The 25,876-nt window shown below is 44.6% G+C and overlaps 1 protein-coding gene across 1 annotated transcript in view; it reads right to left on the reverse strand.

Moving 5' to 3' along the window:
* Window positions 1-17,796, reverse strand: part of adgrl1a (adhesion G protein-coupled receptor L1a) — a gene marked incomplete at both ends in the record, with an annotated part of 49,857 nt that extends 32,061 nt beyond the window's left edge. Inside the window, 3 exons of the mRNA XM_080511292.1 lie at window positions 2,984-3,093; window positions 5,198-5,411; window positions 17,727-17,796. Coding sequence (XP_080367418.1) covers window positions 2,984-3,093; window positions 5,198-5,411; window positions 17,727-17,796 — 394 coding nt within the window. The remainder of the gene's footprint in view (window positions 1-2,983; window positions 3,094-5,197; window positions 5,412-17,726) is intronic.
* Between the last annotated feature and the right edge of the window lie 8,080 nt (window positions 17,797-25,876).

The raw sequence follows: 25,876 nt of genomic DNA on the forward strand, positions 1-25,876 counted from the left end.
CACACACGCGTTCCGGACCCTTGTCGGAGCTCAGGCAGCTGAGGTGTGTGCGTGTCGGCTCGGCTCCGGCTGTCACCTTGCCGTTTCAGGTGACTGGCAACATGGCGCCTGTGTGACTCAGGCGGTACTGGCATAGAGGACCCTGTCAGATGCAAACATCACACTCAGCCATCAACACGGCTGCACACCATCTAAGGTGCTATGACACACAACCATTGCATATCATCTCCCAATTGTTCACCCTTTTTGTCACGGCAGCCAACGAAAAACATGCGTCAGCCCTGGATGATACCCGAGTACCCGGCAGTCCCAGCCAGACGTGAATGATGGGGCATTACCAGAGCGATTAGCAGCAGCAAATTCAATTAATCTTGACAAATCTCTGCTGAGGCAGAACTGAAGAGAGCGATGCACCCCCTCTCCTGGTAATTAAAAGTGGCCGAGTTGAGTGGCGTGTGGTGCGACGGTGACTCGGTTTTTGGATGAACAGTTCCAGCTCTGAGTCTCAATGTGTCAGGTCGTATTTAGTTTGTCAGATGAGCAGCAAAGCGCCGAACGGCCCGCAGAGTCATCTGTGTGGATATCCATATTTTTATGCTTGTCTCCTTTTTTTGTTGTGGCGGTGTGAAGAAGAATGCTTGCATTTCTTCCACGGAGGAGAGTGGCAGAGGACAGGGGTAATTGACTCTTCTTTGTCACCTCAGACAGGCGACACTTTTCATCATAGAGGGATCAGCTTCCAATTTTCTAAGCTGTGCTACACTTCAGACCCAATCAACAAAGTTTTTTTCTTTTTTTTTTTTAATAAACACGGGGAAGAAAACTGCAAGTCAGCAGCTATTTAATCATCTCTTTGATTGCCTTGCAAAGAGCGAACAAGTTTCCTTATGCAGTAAGAGGGAAAAAGACATGGCCAGAATATATGAGAGGAAGAAAACGGGTATAGCTAAACAATGCTACGTTGACCCTCAGCGGGCAATTCCATGCGGCACACCAAACAACAGTACAGGACAATCAGAGGACTAACAAGCAAAGTCACACTACTTGCAGAGGCTCTATTTTGACCACTGCTAATACCGCCTGGAAGCCTGGGGAGTGGAGGATGGAGGACACTCCAGAAGAACACTTGTTGCCCCTTGAAAAGGTGAGAAGAGAAGATTCACATCAGGCAATACTCCCTAACACAAAATCCTCAACTTCTTATCTGTGACCCGGGCTTCAAACTGACTCAATTACAGTGTCTTCCGAAATAAACCGAGGTCACAGACACACTGAGCAGAGGGAGGTAAGGAAACTGAAAGAGGTGCGTGTAAGTCCCTCGATCCTTGGATGAATATTTGTCACACCTGGAAAAAAAACACAACAGAGACAGCATAAGAAGTCAGAAGAGAATGCAATGATAAGATACATTGGAGGACGGATGGATAGATTAGAAGAAGGAAATAAAGGAAGAATGAGACTAGCAAGATAAAGAATGCAGATTCAAATTGAGAGAGAAAATAAGGGAGAAATAATAGAGTTGAAAAGAGGTGATGGTGAACTAGAGTGAAAGACTTCAGAGATAAAAATGAGGAGGAAGGACAGGTAGGAGGAAAAGAAGAAAGTTAGAGGTTTGGCTTGGTCTCAGTCCTGTGGCTCGCCTCAGATTCGGCACCTGAGGGAAAAGTAGAGACAATCATCCCACACCCTGCTCGATAAATTAAAGTGCTCCCATTTCCCCCGAAGGACCCATATTTGTTCCCCCCCCCATGCACCGAGACCCCAACACCCACAATCATCACTCCATCTTTTCCTGAACCCCATTCCTGCTTCAGCAGAGTGGAGAGGAGCGCCACGGCTCCTCCCCTCCAGCCACTGGTTCCTGCACAGTGGAGGGATCAATGCTGAGGGTAATAATACATGAGAGGGAGGAGGGGAGACTGAGCGGAGATTTTCACATGAGCGAGGATCAACACAACACCATCTAATCCTTGCTGTGTCTGCTCCTTTGGCTGTGTGAGTGCTCGTCTGTGCGTGCACACTCGCTTTGAAACCAAGACTCAGTGCAAGTGAGAGAAAGAAAGAGCAAGGAGGTGTGTTGGCTTTTGTTTATGTGTTGGCATGAGTGTGTGTCACACCTGCCACAGAGTTTTGAACAATGCAGGAGGAAGTCAGTCGTTTCCATGGGGACATTAAAATATGAGGCGCTCCAGGTCATGTGGCCTAAAATAGACCCTTTGCTGATTGTTGGTAACAGTCCTATTGTGAGAGGCAACGCAACACACACACACACACACACACACACACACACACACACACACACACACACACACACACACACACACACACACACACACACACACACACACACACACACACACACACACACACACACGCACACATGCACACGCACGCCACCCCCTGCCTCAGCATCTTACTGGGCCCAATTTTCATTTTTATTGGAAATCAGAGGGACGGCAAAGGTGTTTGGCACCAGATAAAGTCAGCAGCGTGCCGCTGAGCTAATCAGGGCGTGAGTTTGAGGCGGTGTGTGTTACACTGCTGTGATTGCCAATAAAGGCTGACCCCATGTTTGCAGTGCGGATGCGTGAAGTGCTTATCAGGGCTTGTGTTTGTGGAGCACCTTCCCCCATGTGAAAATCCCTTTCAGCCACTGGTGCGTCACTCTGTCAATGAAGAAAAAAAGGTTTAGTGCTCTGTGACTGTGTGCATGTGTGTGGCTGTGCAGTGTATGAGGAAGAAGGAAGAGAGAGGCAGAGAGAGCAGGTGAGGATGACTGTCTTGGTTTGTTTTGGCCGTGTCAAGAAAACCCGAGGAGAGCAAGTGTGTACATGTGAATGTAAAAATGTCTTATTCTAGCGTTCTGGTGGGTTGAAAAGGGGGCAGGAGATCCAGATGGGGGTTGAGGAAGGGAAAAGGAGGGCAAAGGTGAATGGCGTGAGGTGGGGAGGTGCGAGGGGGTGGCGTGGCACTCAGTACTCACTGTAGGGGACACATTCATATTGGATCTCCAAGTACTTGTAGGTCCCTGGGCAGGGGTCCGGGAACACGTCCGACCCAGCTACCACCACACACTGAGTGCGATTGTTACACCTGCGAGATGAGATAGATAGGGGCAGGAATGGAGAAAATAGAGAGAAGGGAGGAAGTAAGTGGGAACAAAAGATGAGTGACATTGTAAGAAATGCTAAGAAAAGTCCTTCCAAAAAAAAAAGAAAAAGAAAAAAAAGAAAACATCTTCAGGCTCCGAAAGACCGAGGGAACAGTAGGAAAGGGAGTAATTTCACACTAGACTAGATCATGTGACAGCTGCACCCGAAGGGAGGTGGCAAACCGAGGGGGAGGGTGAATGGGGGAAAAGGGTGTGGTATGACGGATAGAGAGACTCAAGGAGGGAGGAAAGAGGCAGCGTGAGGGCGAGTGACGTAAGAGCATCCTCTCCTGGGGGATTGTGAGTGGGAGCAATTAGAGGTGAAACAACAGGGAAGGACGCGAGGAGGGGTGGGGGTGGGATAGTGGGCGCAGCACCGGGAAAACATTCATATGCACATAATACCTACATCTAAACCACATCGCTGCATGCCTTCTCACGTTTGCACGCCCAAGGAAACACATGCACGGAAGGATGAACGCGCATACATACACTCAGTCATTCTCAACCCATAATCCTTCTCGATCCAGCTTTGAGCATTTCTTCTCAGTGCAGTCTTTTTCTTCCCTTATATCTCAAATCTCTGCTGCACTCACTCTATCACCCCATCATTTCCAGAAGTCTTTCTCCTTACTTCACCTCCTCGGTTCTCTCTTCCACCCCTCTCTCCCTCCCTCCCCTGTTCTCTCCCCCAGCGAGCACCCAGTGCCTCCATTACATGCGTGATGGATAGCTGAGAGAGGGCTTCCATTGATCTGAGCTCAGAGGAAGCAGATGCTGAGCACAAACAGAGAGCAGCTGAAGGAAGCCTCACAAATGCCTCGGCGGCGATCCTCAACATATACGCTCTCATAAAACCAGTTACACGTTACCAAGCACCCATACACACAGCCCTACATGTGTGCTCACCCATGTGCATCTCAGTGAAACTGTGTACAAAAAAAAAATGTGTGGTTTATAAATTCACACAAGAAAACTGCTGTTGGCTATGTGGAAATTTGGGAACCCCCTGTACAACTTGCATATCAAGTCCCCTTTATGTGAAACGTATAATACCATTCACTGAAACAAAAAAAAAACCCATCCATTTTCTTGGGCTGGAGCCAATCCCAGCTGAGTATGGATGAAGTCAGGGTTCACCCTGGACAGGTCACCAGTCCATCACAGGGCAGCCACACAGAGAGAGGCATCCACATACTAATCTTCACACCTGCAGACAATCTAAACCGACCTATCATTGTCAAAAATATGTTTTTGGATAGTGGGATAAAACCATAGTCCCCATAGAACACATACACACACATGCACATTCCACACAAAAAGGTACCTGAACCTAGATCTCTATGGCTAGAGTGCTAACCATGACTCCACATCTAAGTCTCTTTTGCTAATTCAGTGTTCGCACATTGATTCTTCATTTTCACCCCATAGTCTCAAAAATGTAATACCTTGTGAAAATGAATTGTGATTACACAAGGAAGCTATTTTCCTGGGACTAGTTAATGCTAATTTCAACAGCTTTAGTAACAACCTAGAAAATAAGCCAAACTTTTGCTCATGCCAAAGACGTATTTTAATATATTATCAAACAGAACTATAGAGAGAATTACCACCTGAAAAATGTTCCACTCTAATATATTGTCTGTGCAAGAGCTCATTTATTTTCTTTGAAGCTAGATTTACTTCATCAACACTATAACTATTAATAATTATTCTTCAGTCTGTGTTTCACCCCTAAGAACTATTAATGCGACACTTTTCATGAATCTTAAATATTCTATGATATGACATGTAGTCAAGTTGATAACTTTTGACTTGTTGGTTCAGATTCGTTCAGAATCTGATAAATACAACATAGAATTGTAAAAATATGTATTCTGTGCTTCAAAAATCAAAGAAGCTCCTCACAGATACCTTAAAAAATCTCCAGAGCAGAAAAGGCAGGAGGACCTGTGTTGTGAAACAGTATCTTGTTTCCTGTGCCAATAACAGGCTCTGACTCTGCACATACACACGTACGCAAGATCTAAACAGATCGACTCTTACCTCTGTGACATTATCTTGAAGGCATCGGGCAGGTAGCACTGCACATTCTCCATCTGAAAGGGGTCTGCATCACAGATCTTGTCATCAGTACGACCGTAGTTTGCCGTCTCAATCATGATGACGTCACTTCCTGGGCAGCGCAGCTCAATTGGGTAGCCTTCGCATGCCAGCTCTCGACGCATCAAGCCAAAGGGCATCATCGACCGGCTGAGAGCTGTGGAGGAAAAAAAAAAAAGGAGAAGCCGAGTTATTGATAATCCAATGTACACTTAATACTTTTAGGAGGCTCTGTATTACTTAACCTCATTGTAAATATTATGCAAAGTGTTTGACAAGAGCAGGTGGAATGAAAATGGCCTCCGTTGTCCTCGTGAAAAACACAGCTAAGCAAACATTGACTCATCTTCACTGAGTAGTTGCATTGCAGTACTGTGGACACAAAGTCTGACCACCCAGTCTCCAAATTGGAACCTTAGAGATTCCACATTGGCATTTTTGCAGCCATACCAGCTTTTCCAATGAAATACTGCACTAGTTGCGAAACAAACTGTGAAAGATTCAAATGTTAACAAACTCCTACACACAACCAGGCAGCAACTTATCATCCTCATCTCCCCACCAGAGAGGAACTGTGCGTCCTTTCTCTTTCAGTCTATTTCACCTCAACAAGGCACGAGAGCGGAACCTTTGCATTTAGTCTGAGCAAGAGAGGAAGTAATGGGAGAACCACAAAAAACAGAATTAGCGCCTGCGCACACTTTCACCTCTGGTGTGTACACCATTTGCACACCCACTGCTGGTAATCAACTGTCTGAGAGGCATGTCAATGCACTGCGGCGGCTCTGTGTGAAGAAGGTTCAGCAGGGACAGCGAGGTACTCTGGGTTAATCGCTGAGCCAGGCTGAGAGGCATGAAAGAGGGCTGCAAAGAGGTACTGAGAGAGACACTCATTGTCTCTCCAACTCTCTCCATAACTGCATATCTTTCCAACTACTTCCACATTCAAAATCACACACACACACAAAAATACAAAATGGCAACCAGCAAACTTGACAGGCCATGTAGATACTGCCATAGAGACACACCATATGAGTGGAGCCAGATAGAGTGAGTGATCGGGGAGTGAAGGTGAAAAGATAGCAAGTGCTCCTCTGTCCGAGCATGCCAGTGACAGAGAGATCGGCTGTCCGTGGTGCTGAAATCACTAAACTTCATTTGGGAGCAGGCATCCTGAGGGCTGGAGCTGCATCACAGATCAGTATGAGTGGAGCTGTCCACTGTCCTGATGGAGCAGGGAGCTTTGACTGAGATCGCCTTTGTAACGTCAGTAGGGAGGAGATGGCAGATATTTAGCTGATCGTAGGCATACTGTCAAATCTAAGCAGAGCGGTGCTACCTCCGTCTCGACGGGGAGCATTTTCTTTATAAACTGAGGCTTTCACTGCACAGCACTTCCCTCTGCCAGACAGGCTCAGTAGCAGACAAGGGCACTGAGTCAGCCCCTCTCCCCTACTACTGTTCGAGCTGAAACCCACAGAGTGGGGCTGTTTTCCCTTCCTGACACTGAGCTAGCGCTACTTAGGTTTCAGCTGCTGTCCATTCAGGAGGGGTGCCCATCTGGGTCAATGTCAATGTCAGTCATTCCAGACATGCTCCGCAGCAGTGCGCTACATGATTCACTGTCATCGGACTTGCTCATATTTCTAAATGCCACCCATTTATGCAGCAGGGACTTGAGTTCAGTTGTGTAACTAACGCCATTAAGGCTGAATGACTAGCACAGACAGACTTCAAATCTTTTATGCCTCGCCAGCATGCAGTGCCAGAGCCAAATCACAAAGGCCTAGATGCGAAAGCGCATACTAATTAAAGCACACGGAGATGCAAACAGCAGGCGAGGCCAGACAAACAAGTCGACACTAAAATGCAAAAAACCCACACAAGCAAATTAGTGCATACGCAGACATACAGGGCAGATGAATGTCCGTGTTAATAACCAAGCATACACACTTGCATACATACATGCATACACACGCAGAGTTCTGGTGTCACAGTGGGATTACAACACACAGAGCCAGTGTGTGGCCTTGTTCTCTTAACTACCCTGTGGTGTAAATACACAGCAGCGTACAGCTGGCCGGTGATTACAATCACACAATGAGCCAAGAGGAGTGTAAATGTGAAGAGGGCCACCAGGAGTCATCACACTTACATTGTGGACCAGCACAGCAGGAATATTGGCCTTGACCAGAGGTGGCAATTCATAATCCAAATTTGCTTGACATGCTTAGCATACATGCAGATTTGTAGTGATTAAGGCTGATCTACTTCCAGAGACTCTAATGTTTGGAGAAGCAATGGCGACTTGAAGCATTGTGACTACGTGTAAATAAAGGTTGCACTGTACTGAATGACTTATTGTGCAATGTTTGGGGGTTTTTTGGATTGTGAGACATTTTACTGGAGATACACACATAGAAAATCTAACATTGGACGTCTGGTGCAATATTAAGTTAATCGCTTGTATTTATTAATCTTGAATGGTTCGAGTTGTGTAATTAGTTATTGAAACTGAATAAGTAAAAAGCAAGAAAAAAATATAGACTGATTCTCTTGAGCCACATTTATTTATACATTGATAGAAAAATTACCAGTTAAGATTTATGCTGGATGCTTTGTGTGACCCTGAATCCATCATCTTTCATTCAGTATTTCTTTTTCATCCCCTGCTGTTATACTATAAATCAACCGATTGTTGAGCACAGCTACTATTGAGTCTGCACACTTGAGTGGTGGGAGCAACTATGATAACCACCCTATACCTGGCACCACTGCAAAGCCCCACTTCTGTGATATTGTATGGTGTTTTGCACTACCACAGTTCACACCCACGGAGCCACTTTTTGACAAATTGCAGGTGAAAGGTGGATTTCACTGTGTAAATATAAAATAGCACACCTCACTTTTGAGCTGAGATTTTTGAATGGCTTATTTACAAAAAGGCATGAAACATGAGAAAGTGTGTGTGTATGTGTGTATGTGTGTGTGTGTGTGTGTGTGTGTGTGTGTGTGTGTGTGTGTGTGTGTGTGTGTGTGTGTGTGTGTGTGTGTGTGTGTGTGTGTGTGTGTGTGTGTGTGTGTGTGTGTGTGTGTGTGTGTGTGTGTGTGTGTGTGTGTGTGTGTGTGTGTGTGTGTGTGTGTGTCACTGTGTCAGCCAGATGGCCTGAGGCCTAGCTGGAGCTGTGGCTGGCTCTCTGAGCTGGGCTGAGATGAGATGAGCAGAGGATAAGCTTGGACTGGCCATGGGCTACGATTGTCCTTCACTCTGCAGGAATCCATTAAGGTTTCAGGGTCTCTTTAGCCAAAGCGCGTGCAAACACACACACACACACACACACACACACACACACACACACACACACACACACACACACACACACACACACGTGCCCGTTTAGTCTAGCCTGTCAGATTCATAATAGCTGAATGACAAAGTGTCTTTCCTGGCACAAGCCATATGTATAGGTGGGTGTAATCCATGCAGTGAGACCGTATGACTCATCTCTCATGGTATATAACACCGTATTATCCATCATCTGCAAGACATGGTTACCAATTGTCACACAAAACAATAATGATATGAGGTAATTCGATTCGATTATACAAGCAGATTTGCATGGATGTGGCTGTGTGCAGACAGAGGTTACACATTGCACAACCTGCAGGAGCTTGGTGTCACTCCAGGGCAGCTGGTAAAACACACTGAAGCTGTTGGCTTCAAAATAGAAGCTCCATACAAATTGGGAGCAAGAGAGAGAACTGATTGGATTTGACTCATTATCCTCACACAGTAATTAAAGCCTGAGGGTAGATAGATGCTTGGACCATCAGACAAGAACATAATTTTGCAGAAAATCAAGTTACTCTTTGCACATGGGATTTTTTTTTTCTTATGCATTCTTTCTCTTGTGCACATTGTTCTATACAGATTAGATTTCATACAATTGATAAGAAATAACAGAGACCAAGAGCAACACTCAATCCCGGAGTTATTATCGATATCAGAAAACCTTGTGATTCTTATGTCATAATGTAGTTGGAGGGCCTACATTCACAATGTTGAAGACTTAACAATGAATATTTTTTCTTCTTCAGTGAGACATCACCAAAAACTCTACAGAGTGCTTTCAAACAATAAAACCAACTTCGTTTTCAACAACTCTGACTGTTTGACCTTGGACGGTTATTGTCAAGACTTTATGGTGTGTTTTCTCAGTAATAACGGAGTGAAAAGCTTTGGCCTTGCAGGTGGCTTGCAACTCTGCAATTGTGTCACAATAGGAGATTATACTGGTGGCGCTCAGTGGCTGACTTATTTGCTGGCACTCTTTTAGTGGGTGAAACGTGATCAGCCCAGTTTCAGCCCCTGCCTCTGCCTGAGCAGTTGTCACCCACTGCTACACATGAACCCAGAACTGTACCAGTGAAGCGCTGAAGCGTAATGCCAGAAGATATTTTAACTGGGTAATATGTGCAATTAAAACAATTACACACTTCTGATAATGTGGTTATTTTTGTCTTATCATAGTTATTAAAATCTAGGCATTGCAACAAACAAAGTGATTATCCTCTTTTTGTCCAGATACAACAAAGGATTTTTTTTTTAAATACACTGCACATATCTGCATACGCCCTCAACCTCATTGCTGGCCAAAAAGCTAAGTCCCCTCATGAATTTCAGGTTGGTTTCTTAGTAAAGCTGGCGAGGAAGAACAAGTAATTTTACAGTCATTGGACAGAACTGAGAGGTCTCAGTGATGGGAATCCCTCTCTAGTAGAGAATCATCCTGACCAATTGCTGGAGCCCTTTATCAGCTTAGCGCTGCATCTTAGCGACTCACTTAGCACTGCGAGTTAGCGTAATGACTCGGTGGAGCATGGCCTGTCACCACAGACAAGCTGAGGCGATGCGGCCAGAACTGTCACATTCAGGCAGCCTTCAAGCTGAGGAGTTGTGACAGAGTGACATGCTGAGACAAACTTAAAGGCCTAACATGAGGGAGCGCAAGTTGCGCGGGCAGTGTGTGTTTGTGTATGTACGCGCGTGTGTCTGTGCGTATGGATGAGAAGGGGTAGCAATGGCCTCAAAGCCAGGATGCTATCTCATTTCTGTCTCCTCTGCCTGCCCGCTACAGGCAAAAGAGACAGAGGAGATGAGATGAGTAGTGACTGTGTGGCGAGTCACCAGCCTCGCTATAAGGTCAGAACACAAAGCAGCGCCAAAATGACACACATCCACTGTGATTGAGCCGAGTTAAGCTAACACACAAGGAGGGATAAATGGAACGGGAGAGCAAATGAGACTGTGTGACAATAGAAAAAGATAGAAACCTTCAAACAGGATGCCTGCAGAAGATGAGCATAAAAGGCATTCTTTGTGGAGGCCCAAGGTCATGGACACAAAAGGAATGAAGACAGACGCGAGAAGGAGATGACCTGCGATTGTCCAATTTTGTTCAACATATACAGCCTCTCGACTCAGCAGCTCAGTCCTCTAAATAAACTAAATTACAGCACAGTCCATAACATTACATCATTCATAAGGGAATTAACTGTGCCACGGCTGGAAATGTGATACGCACATATTCATGCGTTTGTGATGATGCGCAGACACACACACACGCACACACACACACACACACACACACACACACACACACACACACACACACACACACACACACACACACACACACAGACACACAGATTAATCAATTCTTGGAGGCAGATACACACAAGCCCAAAACCTCATCCATTGTCAACCTCGGCAACTCCATGCATGACTGTGTGTTGACAAAACTTTGCTGTGGGGGATGGGGGGGTGGCGGGTGGGAACGACTCGCGGGCATAGAAGAGAGATGAAGATGAGCAGTTAAAAAGCTACTGAGACACCGAACAACACACATACACAAACTTGAGGAGGGAGGCGAGACGGGACGTGCTCATACTGTCAAATCGTTTCATTGCTGGCCCCAGCGTCTAATTATGCAATAAAAGTGCCTCTACAAGGGGAAACAGCATAGCCCGAAATAAAAATCAGCCTGCCTGAAAAGTAGGAGATTCACCCGGTGTAAAATATCCGCCATCTCTCCAGGGATGGAAGCTATGCTACAGGCCCAGCACAGCTCTATTCTGTTCTCTGTTTCCAGCACATATCACAAGAGGCAGGCCGGCAGACAGTGACTCAGACCTAGATTCATATGAACAGTGGTGGAGCAAAACTGCAGGTGCTGCAGGGAAACAGCCACAGGGATGAGCAACGAACGGAGCAGAAACACAGAAGCAGTGAAAGAAAAGTGTGGAAGATGGTGAGAGACTCAAAAACAAGAAAGTGATAAGGAAAGGAGGGAAAGGCAGAGATAAAGTGCAGAGGAGAGAGGAGGAGGCTGACTGAGTACTTGCGAGGCGGGCTGTCAGAAAGATGTGTGTGTGCATTTGGAAATGTTGCAAGTCGCATCCAGAGACCTGTTAAGAAAGATGAGTGTCAAAGCCCAACCCTGCCACTGCATTAGACACTTAATTAACCTCCTTATACGCTAAGCCAAAGGCCTGATCGTGTGGACAGTGTGTGTATGTGTTTGTGTGCACTTTTTACTCCGCATGTTTATGAGCTCATCGATCTGTTTGCAAGTATAAGTAGCTAACTCCATAGCGGAGTGTTTCACGTGCTCCTGTACATCTCCATTAAAAATGGATTTGACTTTGAGACCCTTGCTGGCTTCCTCCCATACACATATGTCATCTCATTCACCTGGAGTGCAATGAATGAACACATACAGCATGTTTTCCCCTCACTTAGCATTTTTTCAGTTACTTCAGCACCTTGCCTCAATCCCTCATCAGATTTGATCCACTCACAAACTCTCTCATTTGCCACCACCACCCATCCTCTTTGGGTTCATTCTCATTCTGTCCATGTCTTTATTCCTTGTCTTGTTGTTACCCTTAATCTCAAATTTTCCCCTCTTCCTTATCCTTTCCATTCTTCTCCTTAACTACCTCTCACCAATTTTCCAGCCCCTCCATACAAATCCATCTCTCTCTATCACTGCGTCTGCCCTCGGCCCCGTTCTGCTCTCTGTGCTCTCGGTTCACAGCTGCAAGCTGCTGCCGATAATTATCAATCTGCATGGGAAGCTAATGCACACACTCTCAAGCACATGCCACGCTTGATGTAAGGACATGAGCACCCCTGCTTATGGAACAGCACTCTTGGATACACACACAAGGTCACAAAGCCTTAAGGTTACACCTGAGAGCAGAGAGGCACACTTTCCCATCCTTTATGTAGGAGCTTGTTTGCAGTACACAAATCAATGCACACAAACTAACACGCCACTGCCCACACACAACTACAAGCAAACACAAACACAACGGTCACAAACAGACATACAGTGACTCTGTGAATAAATAAATGAATAAATAAATAAACACAAAGGCCCAGCCCATGTGTAGCAGCAGACACATGATTGTGGTGTGTGTCATCTTCAAAGGGCGGTCTGAAAGAACACACCGCCACGCTGCCCCGGCCTCTCCCACCCTTTCACTGCCACCCCCCAATTCCCAATATATGTTCAAAGGCCATCCATTAACCTTTCACTCACACAGGCTCGTCTGTGATCTACTGCTCTCAGCCAAGGGCTTTGAAGACCACAGCAACCCACAGTACCAGCAACGGATGGAGGGAGGGAGAAAATCAGAGATGAGAAAGATAGAAAGAGGCAAAAGAGAGGGAAAGAAAAGAGAAAGGAATGACAACGACAAGAGATGCTCGCTGTTAACAGATGGCGGGCAGAGGGTAAGGAAAGGCAAACACAGCAGCTGGGGTGGAGGCAGCGGGGTTAATCTCGAGGAGGGAGGTTGGAGAGAAAGTGGGGTAAAGCAATAGGCTGGGGATGCCTAAAAAGGGAGGAGAGCCAAAACGTGACAGAGGGAATAGGCAATGGGACCACGGGGCCATGAGAGAGATGGAAGGAAAAGGCGAGTTGGGGAAGAACATTACAACGCAGAGGGAGGGAGTAATAGCTGAGGTGTTAGGGGAGAGAAGGCAGAGAAATTGGATGAAAATGAGCAGTGAGTGTTCAGGGTGAGAGAAGTGAGAAGCACTGACTGCTGCTAATAAGATGGGGGATGCAACAATAGCTCGAAAACATACACAAGAGGCACAGAGAACCGGGAGAGAGTGAGTCGTCGCAGCACTGCTTTATTGCAGAATACAGGCGATATGCAATACTCACAATCCACTAGATTAGCAATTAGTGTCAGTGAGGCCCGTGGATTTCAGCTTTATGAAAGAGAAAAAGCATGTAAAAACATATTTAAAGGTAATTTTTAGACAAAATGAGAGCATTTACTTGTCTAAGTGAACACACAGCCAGTCACTTCTGAATGGCCTCGGTTTATAAAACGCCAAGCTTTTAGGATTAGAACTGTAACTTGTCTGTGCAGTACTAAAATGTTCTTGTATTCAAATCCAACCAAAATTATCATCGACTTGCCTGTGATTCTGAAACTTAACTAAAGCCGTCTATCAAAGAGAGACAAGCTTTTGATGATACAGTTGTACAGTTCTATTTGCAGGAAAACAAGTCTACTCCTGAGATCAATTCCCATATGACTTCAAAGCTGTATTACATTGAACCGTTCCTGATGATAATATACAGTCACCATGTAGGAATAATTAGAATTAATAAATCAACACAGCTTTAACAGTCAAAGGTAGAAGCACAAAGAAGGAAATATGAGCCTGGCAACCCTGTCACCATGAAATTAAATTCATTTATTACTTAAGTGTCTTTTTTTTGTGTGAAAGTGTCAAATGTTTGCGAGCAGCGTTATGTTCAGAGACAAAGCTTTTTATGTTTATTTTTCAAATAAATGATGCACGGCATTCATGAACCACACTGGAGTTGCCGTTAAGGTGGTCTTACAAGTCACAGCACTGTCATAATAAGCACTGCAGACTCCAGGTTCACATTTATATCTGTGTTTAAAAAAACACTGTGTTCAGGGAAAGGTAGTGGTTTTGTGGTGCAGCTTTAAATCACTGTGGACTGTGAATGTCTAAACACACCTGCTAAAAGATATTATTACGCTACTTCTTCGTGACATCTAACAGTGATAGTAAGTGAAAACATCATGAGACAAGGTAAACTGGAAGTTTACATAACTGGGTTCTGATTGCTGCCGATGAAGTCAGATTAACGAACTTCATGCTTTACTTCGCTTGTACCTTTACTTTTGAGACATGCTTGTTGCAAAAGAAAAATAAATAAAAGTGAAGTCATGGCTTTGCAAAATGCAACACAATATGCTGTTCAGCAAATTATACAAGAACGTGAAGCTAAGTGTGTGTAGCGAGGTTAACGGGAATGCTGCTTTATTGCCTCCTCTCAAAATATTATTGCCGTGAGCCTGTCGGAGAATCAATTCTTATGAATTTGTGAGTAGTCGCAGCTTTGAAATGATAATTCTGATATGAAAGTATTGCGAGACTAAAAATCTGTGCATGTGTCCGTGCGTGTGTGCGAGTGCGGAAATTTTATATTGGATGTGGGGTTTTGTGTGTGTGTGTGTGTGTGTGTGTGTGTGTGTGTGGCTGTCTCAGTGTTTTAACCTTGTTTTGAGCAACAGGCACAAAATAACTGCCAGCTCAGTTATCTTAAAAAGTATCTGGCTTGCAAAGGCATATTGAATACCTCATGTGGCCCTCGATGAAAACTAACTACTCACCACTGCAATATAGAAACCAAAATACTACACAGAGATCAGAACCCATTCAGATCTCCTGTCCCTTTTCAAGGGCCATAGAGAGAACAAGCACTTTAAGCAGATGTGTAAAAACAGCCAGTTCTCCATCCTTAAGCAATACCTACTATTCAGGGAAGAAGGCACAGAGGGAAAACAGCGAGAGAGATGGAGAGGAAGACGGATCAAAATGTCTGCGCGTGCACTAAAGGACCAGGGGCCTTTCCACACGACTGATCTGAGAGCAAAGGCTTTAATACAGGAGAGATGAGAACAGATTCAACCAGTCAGCTGGCAGTTGAATCCTTGTATGACTGCCGTGCACACACACATAATCACACAAATGCTCAAACACACACCCATCTGGACATGCGAGCACTCTCATGTCAACACAAAGGACTCACACAGACCTTCACATGTACACATCGCTATGCACTGCACACAGAAATATGCGGCATACTGTATACCTGCGGATTCACACATTGACAGACACTGCCGACTGAAAGGAACTACAAATAGCCTTGTAATGATCTGGCTGCAACCACTGGTGCACAAAAATACAAATACACATGCACACGCCACTGCTTTCGCTCTGCTAAATGAAAGTTCTGTGTCAGGGCTTCATCACATCCAGCGCAGCTGCTTGCGATGCCTGCCACATTAAGCAAGCCTAATGGGCTTTCAGATCAACAGCACTGTGTATGAGGGGTGGTACATTCTCCGGCGTTCTGTGGAATCAGCGGGACGTTCTGTTTGTCAAGGTACGCAAGCCAGTCAGTCAGGGCGACAGAGGTGTGGAGAAGTTTTGGGTTTTTTTTATTCGCCAATATGATTATGTCCTTATTTGCTTAGGTTGGTATGAGTATTCACAGATGAGACTCTGCTTTTGCGTCAAGCAGCCGCTGCATTTCACGTCTAAATGGAAAAAGAATCACCCAGCGTTTTAAAGGGATAAATATTCATCGTGTCAGACGGGCAAGTGATTGAGATTTTTGGGGTAGTGCAGGGAAGAGGCGTGTGTACAAAGCTCATGCTGGTTAGGGATATTTGCACTAAAGAGCTGCTTCCAGGGAAGAGTAAACGTATGAGTGTTAAGGGTAAATATTAGATTGTGCAGCCAGAACCAAAGTGAGGTTAAAGCGCGGCAGATTAGTTGGGACACCAAGGAGAAGCAAGGGTGCACATTAGACGGTAACGCGGTGTGTGATGATCATGCAGGTTTCCAAATGAGCCTTGATTACTCAGAAAGAGATTGCAGTCACTCGTCACATCAAAACCCTGCCCCTGTGGTTTGAATCCTACTTTTCTTGCTCTCGTCTCTTTGTCTCTTCTGCTTCTCTGGTCATACTACAATGGAGAGCATGAATTTCGGCCAAAAACGCACTGCCAAAAATATGTGCAACAAAACAGTGCGTGTGTGTGTGTGTGTGTGTGTGTGTGTGTGTGTGTGTGTGTGTGTGTGTGTGTGTGTGTGTGTGTGTGTGTGTGTGTGTGTGTGTGTGTGTGTGTGTGTGTGTGTGTGTGTGTGTGTGTGTGTGTGTGTGTGTGTGCAATGGGCATGTGTGTGCGCCTGTCTATGTGCCTAATTCCATTAGAAAAAAAGATTTCTTTCTTAATTTTATCAAGCCAAATGCTGCCCCTGTGTTTTGGGGCTCAAGACAGATAACAGCCAATTGATTATTAATGTATTATTAATAGTCCTAAAGTACCAGGTTCCAGACATAGTGGAAGGCTCAATTTCATTCAAACACACACACCCACACACGCACACACACCAAGCAGCATGTTGCCAGAGACTACACACACAAAAGTGCAATGTTGGAAAAAGCACAAATTAACATGAAAAAAAAAAGAAGAAAGAAAACACTTCATCAGATTAAAACCACACCAGCCTTCACTCAAGGAATCAAGGAAAAAATCCGAAGCCCATAAAATCACCTCACTCATTGGCTTTCTTTCACCCCTCCCACTCCATCACTCGCTCCTCCCCATGATGAACAGTATCTCCTCTACTTCATCCTTTCTGTCCATCAAGCAGCGGCTCGTTGGCACAGAGCTGAGTAAGAGCGTGCAGCAGATGGTGTGCCGCTGTCTGTATGGCAGGCCACTAGCAATACTCCCAGTGGTCCCTCCCTTCCCCTCTTCGGCCTGTTGCCTGCAAGCCCTGCTCCTTCCTCCATACACACCCTCCTGCACATGCACCCTCCAGTGTCACTACAGCCCAACCGGGTCACCTGCTGCCAGGCTCGCGACGGCCAGCGGACACACAAACATGAAATGAAATGTCTTATGGTACATGGCACATTCAAGGAGGTCACACATATGGCACCATTACATGCACCGATTCCCCCTCACTCTTTCGCCACGCTCCAGCGACCATCAAGATGACAAGAAATTTTTATTGACATTCTCACATGGGCCCTCCACCACGCTCACACACTGTCTCTCCATCGCATATGGAGACAGTTTGGTTAATCAAGCGCAGCCTTTCGAGCCTGGTCAGCAAGTCAATATACTCGCAACCTCCATCCCGTCGCTTCAGTATAAATATTACATCCTTGTTTGCGGTAACCCAATGAACCCAGTTACAAATGAAACCAACAGGAGGATGTGTGTGTGTACCACCATCAGACGGCTCAGCAAATCAACAGTAGTATAGTGTGGTGTCGTGTAGCATGTACATACAAAATTTTAAATAAACCATTTAATAATGTTTACTTACCCTGCGAGGATGGACTAATGCTGCTGAAAGTCATGGCACAGGTGAAGACGATCCAGACTGCAAAAGCCATGTTTGCAGGGGGGGGAAGGGGGGGGGGGGGGGGGGGGGTGAGAGATGGGGCTGGAGCTTGGAGGTGGTCAGCAGGCACAGGTGAGTGGGTGGCACTTCCTTAGCTTACACCCTCCTGGAGGGTGAACCTGCAGACACAAAAAGTAAAAAAATAAAATAAATAGAAAGTTAGTACAAATCAGGCTGCAACTTTGTCGAAATACATGATATTTTCCAGCTTTGTGCTAAAATCTCAACCACACTGCTTTTACATAAGAGATGTTTATTTTTCATTTGAATATAAATCGAACTTACTGCACACAACGGAGTGTGCTTGAAGCGGAGTGGCATAGTTTGCATGTTTCTATCAGAGCAGGAAGAAAGGGCCGAAGCGAATAGAAGAGAGGCTCCCCTGTGGTGGTCAGGTAGCACGATCAGACAGGAGATCTGAGGCCATTTTGTGCAGGATTGCATGGCAGCAGCTGTTGCCACCACCAGCTCATCACTCTCAATTGTTTGGTTGCTTGATTGAATCAGACATGCTACACATGTCCATATGTTTTGCGGCTGTTAACAGAGCTATAGTCATGTGAAAAATACAGAGGACACGCGGCTGTGTGCGTGCGTGCGTGGATGTTTATGTGCATGCACACGAACAGAGACAGTGAAAAGTGGTGACTCAGACAGAAGAGCTTTAGGGCTTACACATCTCATTTGCCTAATGAAATAAATCACAATCTGAAACTCGAGCTGATTTTTTGACAGTAAAATACGTTATGGCCCTCGAGGGGATGAAAGACAGAAACCAGTATGGATGGTGCGTTCAAGTTAAGTGCTCCTCCTGCTGGGCTTCCTAATGAAAACTACTAATTACATGGATGTGTATGTTTGAAGTGAGGTGGTGCAATTAAATTTGATCAAAACTCATCCATCCTCCCATATATATACTTTCTATCCACAATTCTTTCATTATAGGGAAGTTATTACATCAATCTGTATCCATCCATCGTCAATCCTGCTTTTATACAATTCAGGATTGCAAGTCGTTGGGAGCCACTCACACTCCTACAGGCAATTTAAACTCACAAATTGACATCACATCATATCTTTTTTGCAAACGCTATGAGGAGCAAGTGTACCACACCCAACATGTACGTTTTTTAATTTACCATATAATGTAAGTGGGACACAAACACACACACACACACACACACACACACACACACACACACACACACACACACACACACACACACACACACACACACACACACACACACACACACACACACACACACACACACACACACACACACACACACACAGTGGCACCATAAATCTTGTTTACTGTAATCCAGCAAATCCACTTAACTACCACTTGAACAAAAACTATCTGGCGAATCCACCGCAATGTATATTTGGAATGGACTAACCTACAAACCTGTTTAAACTTAAAAATGATTATTTGAACTTGCACATGCACAAAAATGCATAAAATATAATAAACCTCAAGGAGGATAGATTAATCCAGTTTTGTGGAATAAGTGATGTTATCAATCAGCGATGAGAAAATGTACTTAACGAATAAAATATTTACACAAATATATTGAAGCCTAATCCTAATCTTGATTACAAACTTGAACCAAAACCCCACACGAGACATTTGGGATTATACAAGTCTCTTCATTTTGCATTCCTATAATCTTTTCATCCTTCCAAATGTATTCAACATGAAAACACGCAGGCATGGGTGAGCTGACTTCTGCTGGTAGGAGCGAGAGAACACTTTAAGTAACTGGGTGGCTTCACCCCCCTTTCTTCATCACCACTGATTTGGTCCCCCCCAATCTCTCCAGCCCCTCCTGCTCGTGACCTTCTCTGATATTTAACCTCCTCCCCAGTGGCGATGCCGGCCTATAGCCACGACCCGCCTGGGTGTCGCTACGTGGATCAGTGTGTTGGATGTTGTGGAGAACAAGCAACTCAGAATGAGAGAGACGTTGATGACAAATAGCAAAGAGGGAGAGGGGATGAAAACGGAACAGAGTGCAAATCACATCTCCGCAGCTGTTCTTCACGGTGTTTATTTCTACCACATACGCACAACCCCTGTACTAATGCTGCTTGCGCTTTAATTTTAGTTTGTTTGTGACCACCATCCATGGCCAGCAGCTGAGAGGAAAGGACACACTCAGAGGGAGGGCCGGAGAGAGAGAGAGAGAGAGAGAGAGAGAGAGAGAGAGAGAGAGAGAGAGAGAGAGAGAGAGAAAGCACTGAAGAGCAGTAAACAAAAAGGAATAGACACGCATTGTGGTTCGTGTAAAAAAAAAACTCCCTGCTTGGCTCTTTCTCGCAGCCTTTTCTCCCCCCCCCCCAACCCCGTCTCACTTTATTATTAATGGTCAAAAAGTGATTCCATTCTGTACAGTGAGGGATATTTTTTTCTTCCACATTGGTGGGTTTAATAAAAAAAATCTGTCTTCTCTCTTGTTTCTTTTGACAATTCTTCTGTCTGTGCTTTTCAACAATAGCTCTCCTGTGGCCTCAAAAGATGACGAGGGCCCAGGAAAAAGAGCAGGGAGGGACTGCAGGTTGTACGTTGAGGGAGGAAAAGGTGCAGGGAGGATAAATTGCTATACTTTTCCAACAAAAAGAAAACTGGCATTACGCAACATTCAGTTTTGTTGCGGAAGGCAGGGAATACAGGAAGAATGAAGAAAGGAAGAATGAGTGAGAGGCCAAAGGGAAAGAAGAAAGACAAAAGGAGTCGTTATGACAGCCGGCTGAGGTAAATAAGAAATGACAAAAGAGACGAAAGCAGAGAAAGCATAATGCAGAATGAATAACTAAAACAATGAACAGAAGGAGCAAAGGAAGTGAGCAGCAGCAAATCTGAGGAAGGGTGACTTTTTCTATAAGAAGAATAAACACAAGAAAGGGAGAGAGGGCTGCTGAAAATAGCCAAGAGAGAACAGCAAAGGAACACTGAAAGAAAGAAAAAATCAGCAGGAGGAAAAAAAACGTTTCTTTTACTGTTTCTATGAGTCATTGTGCCTCTGGGCGGACGGAGGTTAGGAGTTTTTGGAGGGTATAAGATGGGTGTCTTCGCCCTCCGTGCTCTCCCTACTTGGACGATGTTACGTGCCTGAGGCCAGAGGCTGACCTTTTGCACTGATCACATCCACCATTATTATCATCACTGTTTCTCTTCTAATAGAGCAGAACATCATATTCCTAAGAGACGAGAGCCTACAAAATAGAAGAATGAACGGCACTGGTGGAAAGGTGAGGGGGGTGACTAGGAAAGAAAGTGGGTGGTAGGAAAACTGTCAGTCGTATCAACATAAAGACGAAAATGGTAGTTGTGCAAGCTGAAGCGCAGAGTTCTGCCATCTTGATTTAAATGTTACACTCTGCTTCTTTTACTATTAATTTACAGGCTGCCTTGATCCAAAGTAAATAACCTCATTATCCACTTCTATTGGATCATTACGATAATCACCATGATCATTAGGATGTGTTTGCTTTAGCAGACATGCTCATCAAGAGCCAGTGTCACAAGGCCTTTTTTTTTCTCCATATTGGGGGGGGGGGGTGGGGGTGGTTAAAGGCTGTGTGTGTCTAGCAATAAAACCATTCATGTTAACCCCATCACTCAAATCACTTCGGAAGGGAAGAAAGAGGCATTTAGCAACATTACCCCTTCAGAATCAAAAGGCGAGAGAACAAAGAGTTGACGTAGACAGTTTTTGCTGCATAATTAGAAAAGCTGGTGCAACTCTCATGAGCCGCTACAGCTCCAGGCTTTCTCTCTCTCCTGTTTACCCCCACCAAGAGGAAGCTGATATCAAGGTGGGAGAGACAAGTATGATAAGTGTGAGTCGACTCACTTGATGTGTGTTTGTGTATTTCGTGACTGGCCAACCCATGAACAGAAGGCTGGAGATTCACACTGCTGATCGGACTAACAGTGCAGATTTGAACGTAAAAACCCTCCGAAAGCTTGCCAAAAATGCTTTGTATCGATGAAGTGTTTTGGACGCCGCTGACGCTCTAATTAGCATTTTTGGTACGTTCGAAAATGAGGTGTGCTGTATGGACAAGTTAAAATCATGTGGGGCAACGAGGGGCAACGAGGGGCAATGAGGGGATCAAGAAAACACAAACACAAATTTATCCAGTTGGGAAAACATTCATGATTGATTTAAAGACCTGACAGTCGTGAATTATGACGGTCAGACACTTCATGCGAATAGAAGTCTTTGCACCTCATGATGAAGCACCAGCGTTTCCCATGCTATTAGGATTGATGTTTGTGCCTCAGATGCTTCAACAACAAATAGTTGTTTCAGCAGCAAAGCTCCTGCTATGAAGGAAATGATTGCCTCCTAGCAACCGACACAGTCGAGCGTGCAAATCTGAATGGCAATCACTCACGTACAAATCAGAAAGTGATGCAAAGTGCTGCATTAAATATTTGTAATCAAGTAAAAAAAAAAAAAAAAATCACAGCTAATAGAAAAACCAAAGTCAAATCAGAATCAATTGGAAACTACCACTATTTTTTTTTTTGCCTCACGGGGAAAAACTGTTGGCAACTTGAAAAGCCAGCTATGTGGTGTTATGTAGAGTATGATGAGGCTGTGGAGAATGACAAAAACCTCTGCTTTACCCAGGGGCCTCTAAGCAATTCTACATCTGAGTCATCAGTGCTGAAGCTTTGTCACACTTGATACTCTTTTGTAGTCTGTTAAGTTAGGCAAGAGGGAGCAGTACAAAGAAGTGTAACAATAAATGAGGATGGGATAGAATTCATTAATTACTTCTTCACCTCTATAAAAATAATCGCTCGCCAAAGTGAATGTAATTATCCTACTTTTCCTTTTAAAATATAACAGACATACCATGAAATATCATTATCATCTGCAATCAAGCTTTGCTGAGTGGGAGGCTGTGTTTTCACTGTCAAACCTGCCTCGCACAATGCTGAGATATGACTGTCATATTTAATGATTTAATGATTATTCAAATTCACCAAAGTGGCCATTTAGACTCACAGGTTACATTGCAATTAAATTGCCCATTAAAGGAGCACATGGAATCAGACCAATGTGATGATAATGATAATAATAATAATAATAATAAATAGTTTTGTCACAAAAATAGTGCTGAAGGTGACATCATGGAAATTCAAAACAAAAGACAGATATGCCATTAAATATTTTAATCTCAACAAGAATTATCGCCGTGTAAAAAAATAAAAATAAATCATACCTTGAATAAATGATTGTCCTCCTAACCCTGACATTGTTTTCCTCCGGTTGGGCCTATCGCTAATCTCCCTAATCCTTTTTGGTGAGGCTATCACCAGCAAGGACAACATAATAGCATTAGATATTACTCCCTCACAACAACTTGATTCTATTACATTTGCATTGATGCTCAACGGCCCGCATGGTCTTAGTGAGAACTGATAGCCTGCTGTAATGTTAACACTAGAGCAGTTATTCAGGATGGATAATATTGTTAAGATAGAAGCAACTACACAAGCACATTCAGGTCAGATCATCCCAACACTTCCCCATTTACTGGGGTAGGTCAGTTAAGGCCGGACTTGTGGTGTGGTAGTATCTCACCGGCTACAGCAGCAGTGCTGTTTATATAATGACACCATTGTGCTGTCTGTGTGCAGATGGAACATCAGAGCTCCTGTAATGGCCTGTGTATTAGGGCCAATGTGTTTGATTACTGACTCAGGGAGAGCAGGGATAGGCTGTGTAGTCAACAGGGAATAAGATCCCCTCCAAAAGAGCAACCCAGGGAAAAAAAGACCTATTTGAAGAAAAAGAAGGAAAGAGGGAAGAGACAAAAAAACAGGGGGGGACTTTAATGGAAGTGCGCTTTAAGGGAATGCAAATGAGACAAGGGAATCTGCAGAGCTGCAGAACATAGCGGAGGGATATCAAACAGGCCGAGTGAGGCTGCCAACGAGGTAAAGGCAAAGGGAATGAGGAAGAGAAAAAGAGAAAGAGCCACTCTCACTTTATTCAATAGACACTCCTGTACAATTTTTCCTGCCTCAGTATCTGCCCTTGGATGTAGTTCTCCACAAACCCCAACCCACACACCCCTACTCATCTCTAGAGCCTACACTTTGACTATTATTATTTCTGAAATAGTAGTACGGTATTCTAAAATAAAAAAATAAAAAAGCTGCAAGCAGGAGCGCAATATTCCTGAGCGAAAGCAACACATGCTAATCAGAGTGAATGAGAATCTGAATGCGGTCGACAGCGTGTGGTAACAGTGCTGCATCCGTGAATGAGTGACAGACGTCGTCTGCCCCTAACCAGGAAGCCAGTCAGTCTGTTCGTCAGCGACGTCGCCACAAAGCGGAGAGAGCCTGCTCCCCGGCCGGGTCTTCAGCCTCTCCAGTGTGGCCTGTGATTTATTGTGGCTGCGGAGAGCTTGTCACTGTTCATTATTGCTGATGCAACAGGAGGCAATGCCACCGCCCATCAATGCTGGCCTTGTGATGCCCACCACAGCTGCCAGAGGAAGCGACCTTAGCATCCACCTGTCTTCTCACACCCACACTGCAATAATCCCCACTTTAATGAGCGCTAATACCTTACAGGAACGATGCATCTGACCTCATATCTTAAATAATTGCTGCCCAGCAGAAGCAATAGATGATGATTCAAGCTCACAGACGCCACATTGACATGCAAAATTATACAAACTCGTTACTATTTTTATTAAGCTTCATTTCTTATTTTCTATAATTTGCTTGTGTTTTCTTGCACTCGTCCCACTCTTCTCCCTGGCCGCACAGTCAGATAGAAGATGGACTGTATATCCGTCAACCTGTGCTGCCAACTGTGTCAGGGGGAGTTGCGTTGCAAATCAATGAAATGAGATGAATAATTCACTATGACTATTAAGTCCAAACAACAAGTGATAACTGCCCGCTCCAACATTAATCTTATGAACCACCGACAATGGATTATGATATAACATGGTAATGTTATGAAATTGCACTCTGTGGTGAAGCACCATCCCACCCTTTGCACTGAGCTGCTCACAGATGTCACTTGGCTGTGACTGGCAGGCTGCCACCCCGAGTGCCTGTGCACCGCCAGGCCCAGCTAGATCCATCTTCATTAAGGACAGAAGCACTGTGAGTTGTGTGTATTATTATCAGTGTCTATTAATCTGAAAGCTCCAGTAGGGCAACCCCCGTCTCACTGTAGCACGACAGTACACAATAACAAAGCACGCCCTATGTACAGTACAAGCACAGTGCAGATGTGCGCGACACAGACGCCCACGTGAAGCCTCCTTCAACGCCTGCCTATCCAGAGCTTCTTCCTCCGATAATGAGTGCAGCAACAGACTTAAACAATTTGCAGATAATGTGTTCTCACTCCTAATTGGGAACGATAGACAATAATTACATGAGGAAAAAACTCATTTGTAATTGTTTAGAGACCCTTGGGATTCAAACAGTAGACAGCACCTCCTGAATGCTAGTTTACGGTAAGGTACCCATGATGGCGGCTCTAAGAGTTCACACACATGTTCCACACACTGAATAGCCCACCGGGGCACCACATGTGATGTTGACCCAGTTTAGATCTGTGGCACAAAGTAGAGCAGGGATTCAGAATGAAATAGACAGTGACATTTAAAAATAGGTTGACATTCTTTTCATGTCATTGCTGTGACACATACAATGGAGGCACTCCTCTTTTTGTGTCGAAGGCACTAGCCCCTAATTATTCTGTTACATCTTTAACTTGCCACTGAAAGAGTCGCACTTGTTACACCAGCTTTCGGGGGAGGCAATTGAATAGTGATACATTGATCACAATCCGACATATTATTATGGTGCCATCAAAGTGCAATGACTGTCAAAATACTAGTTTTTAATCTGAGCAGTCAGCTAACTAAGTCTGATTGTTTTTTTTTAATTAGTTTGATTAAATTTCATATATTTTGGGTGGGTGCAATATCTTGCAGTTTTGATATTGCATGTGATTACCATAACACTGACATACCTAATTACATTGCAGTGTTACAGCTTCATGATTCTTCTGGTT

Source organism: Blennius ocellaris, assembly GCF_963422515.1.
Source record: "Blennius ocellaris genome assembly, chromosome: 16".
NCBI lineage: Eukaryota > Metazoa > Chordata > Actinopteri > Blenniiformes > Blenniidae > Blennius > Blennius ocellaris.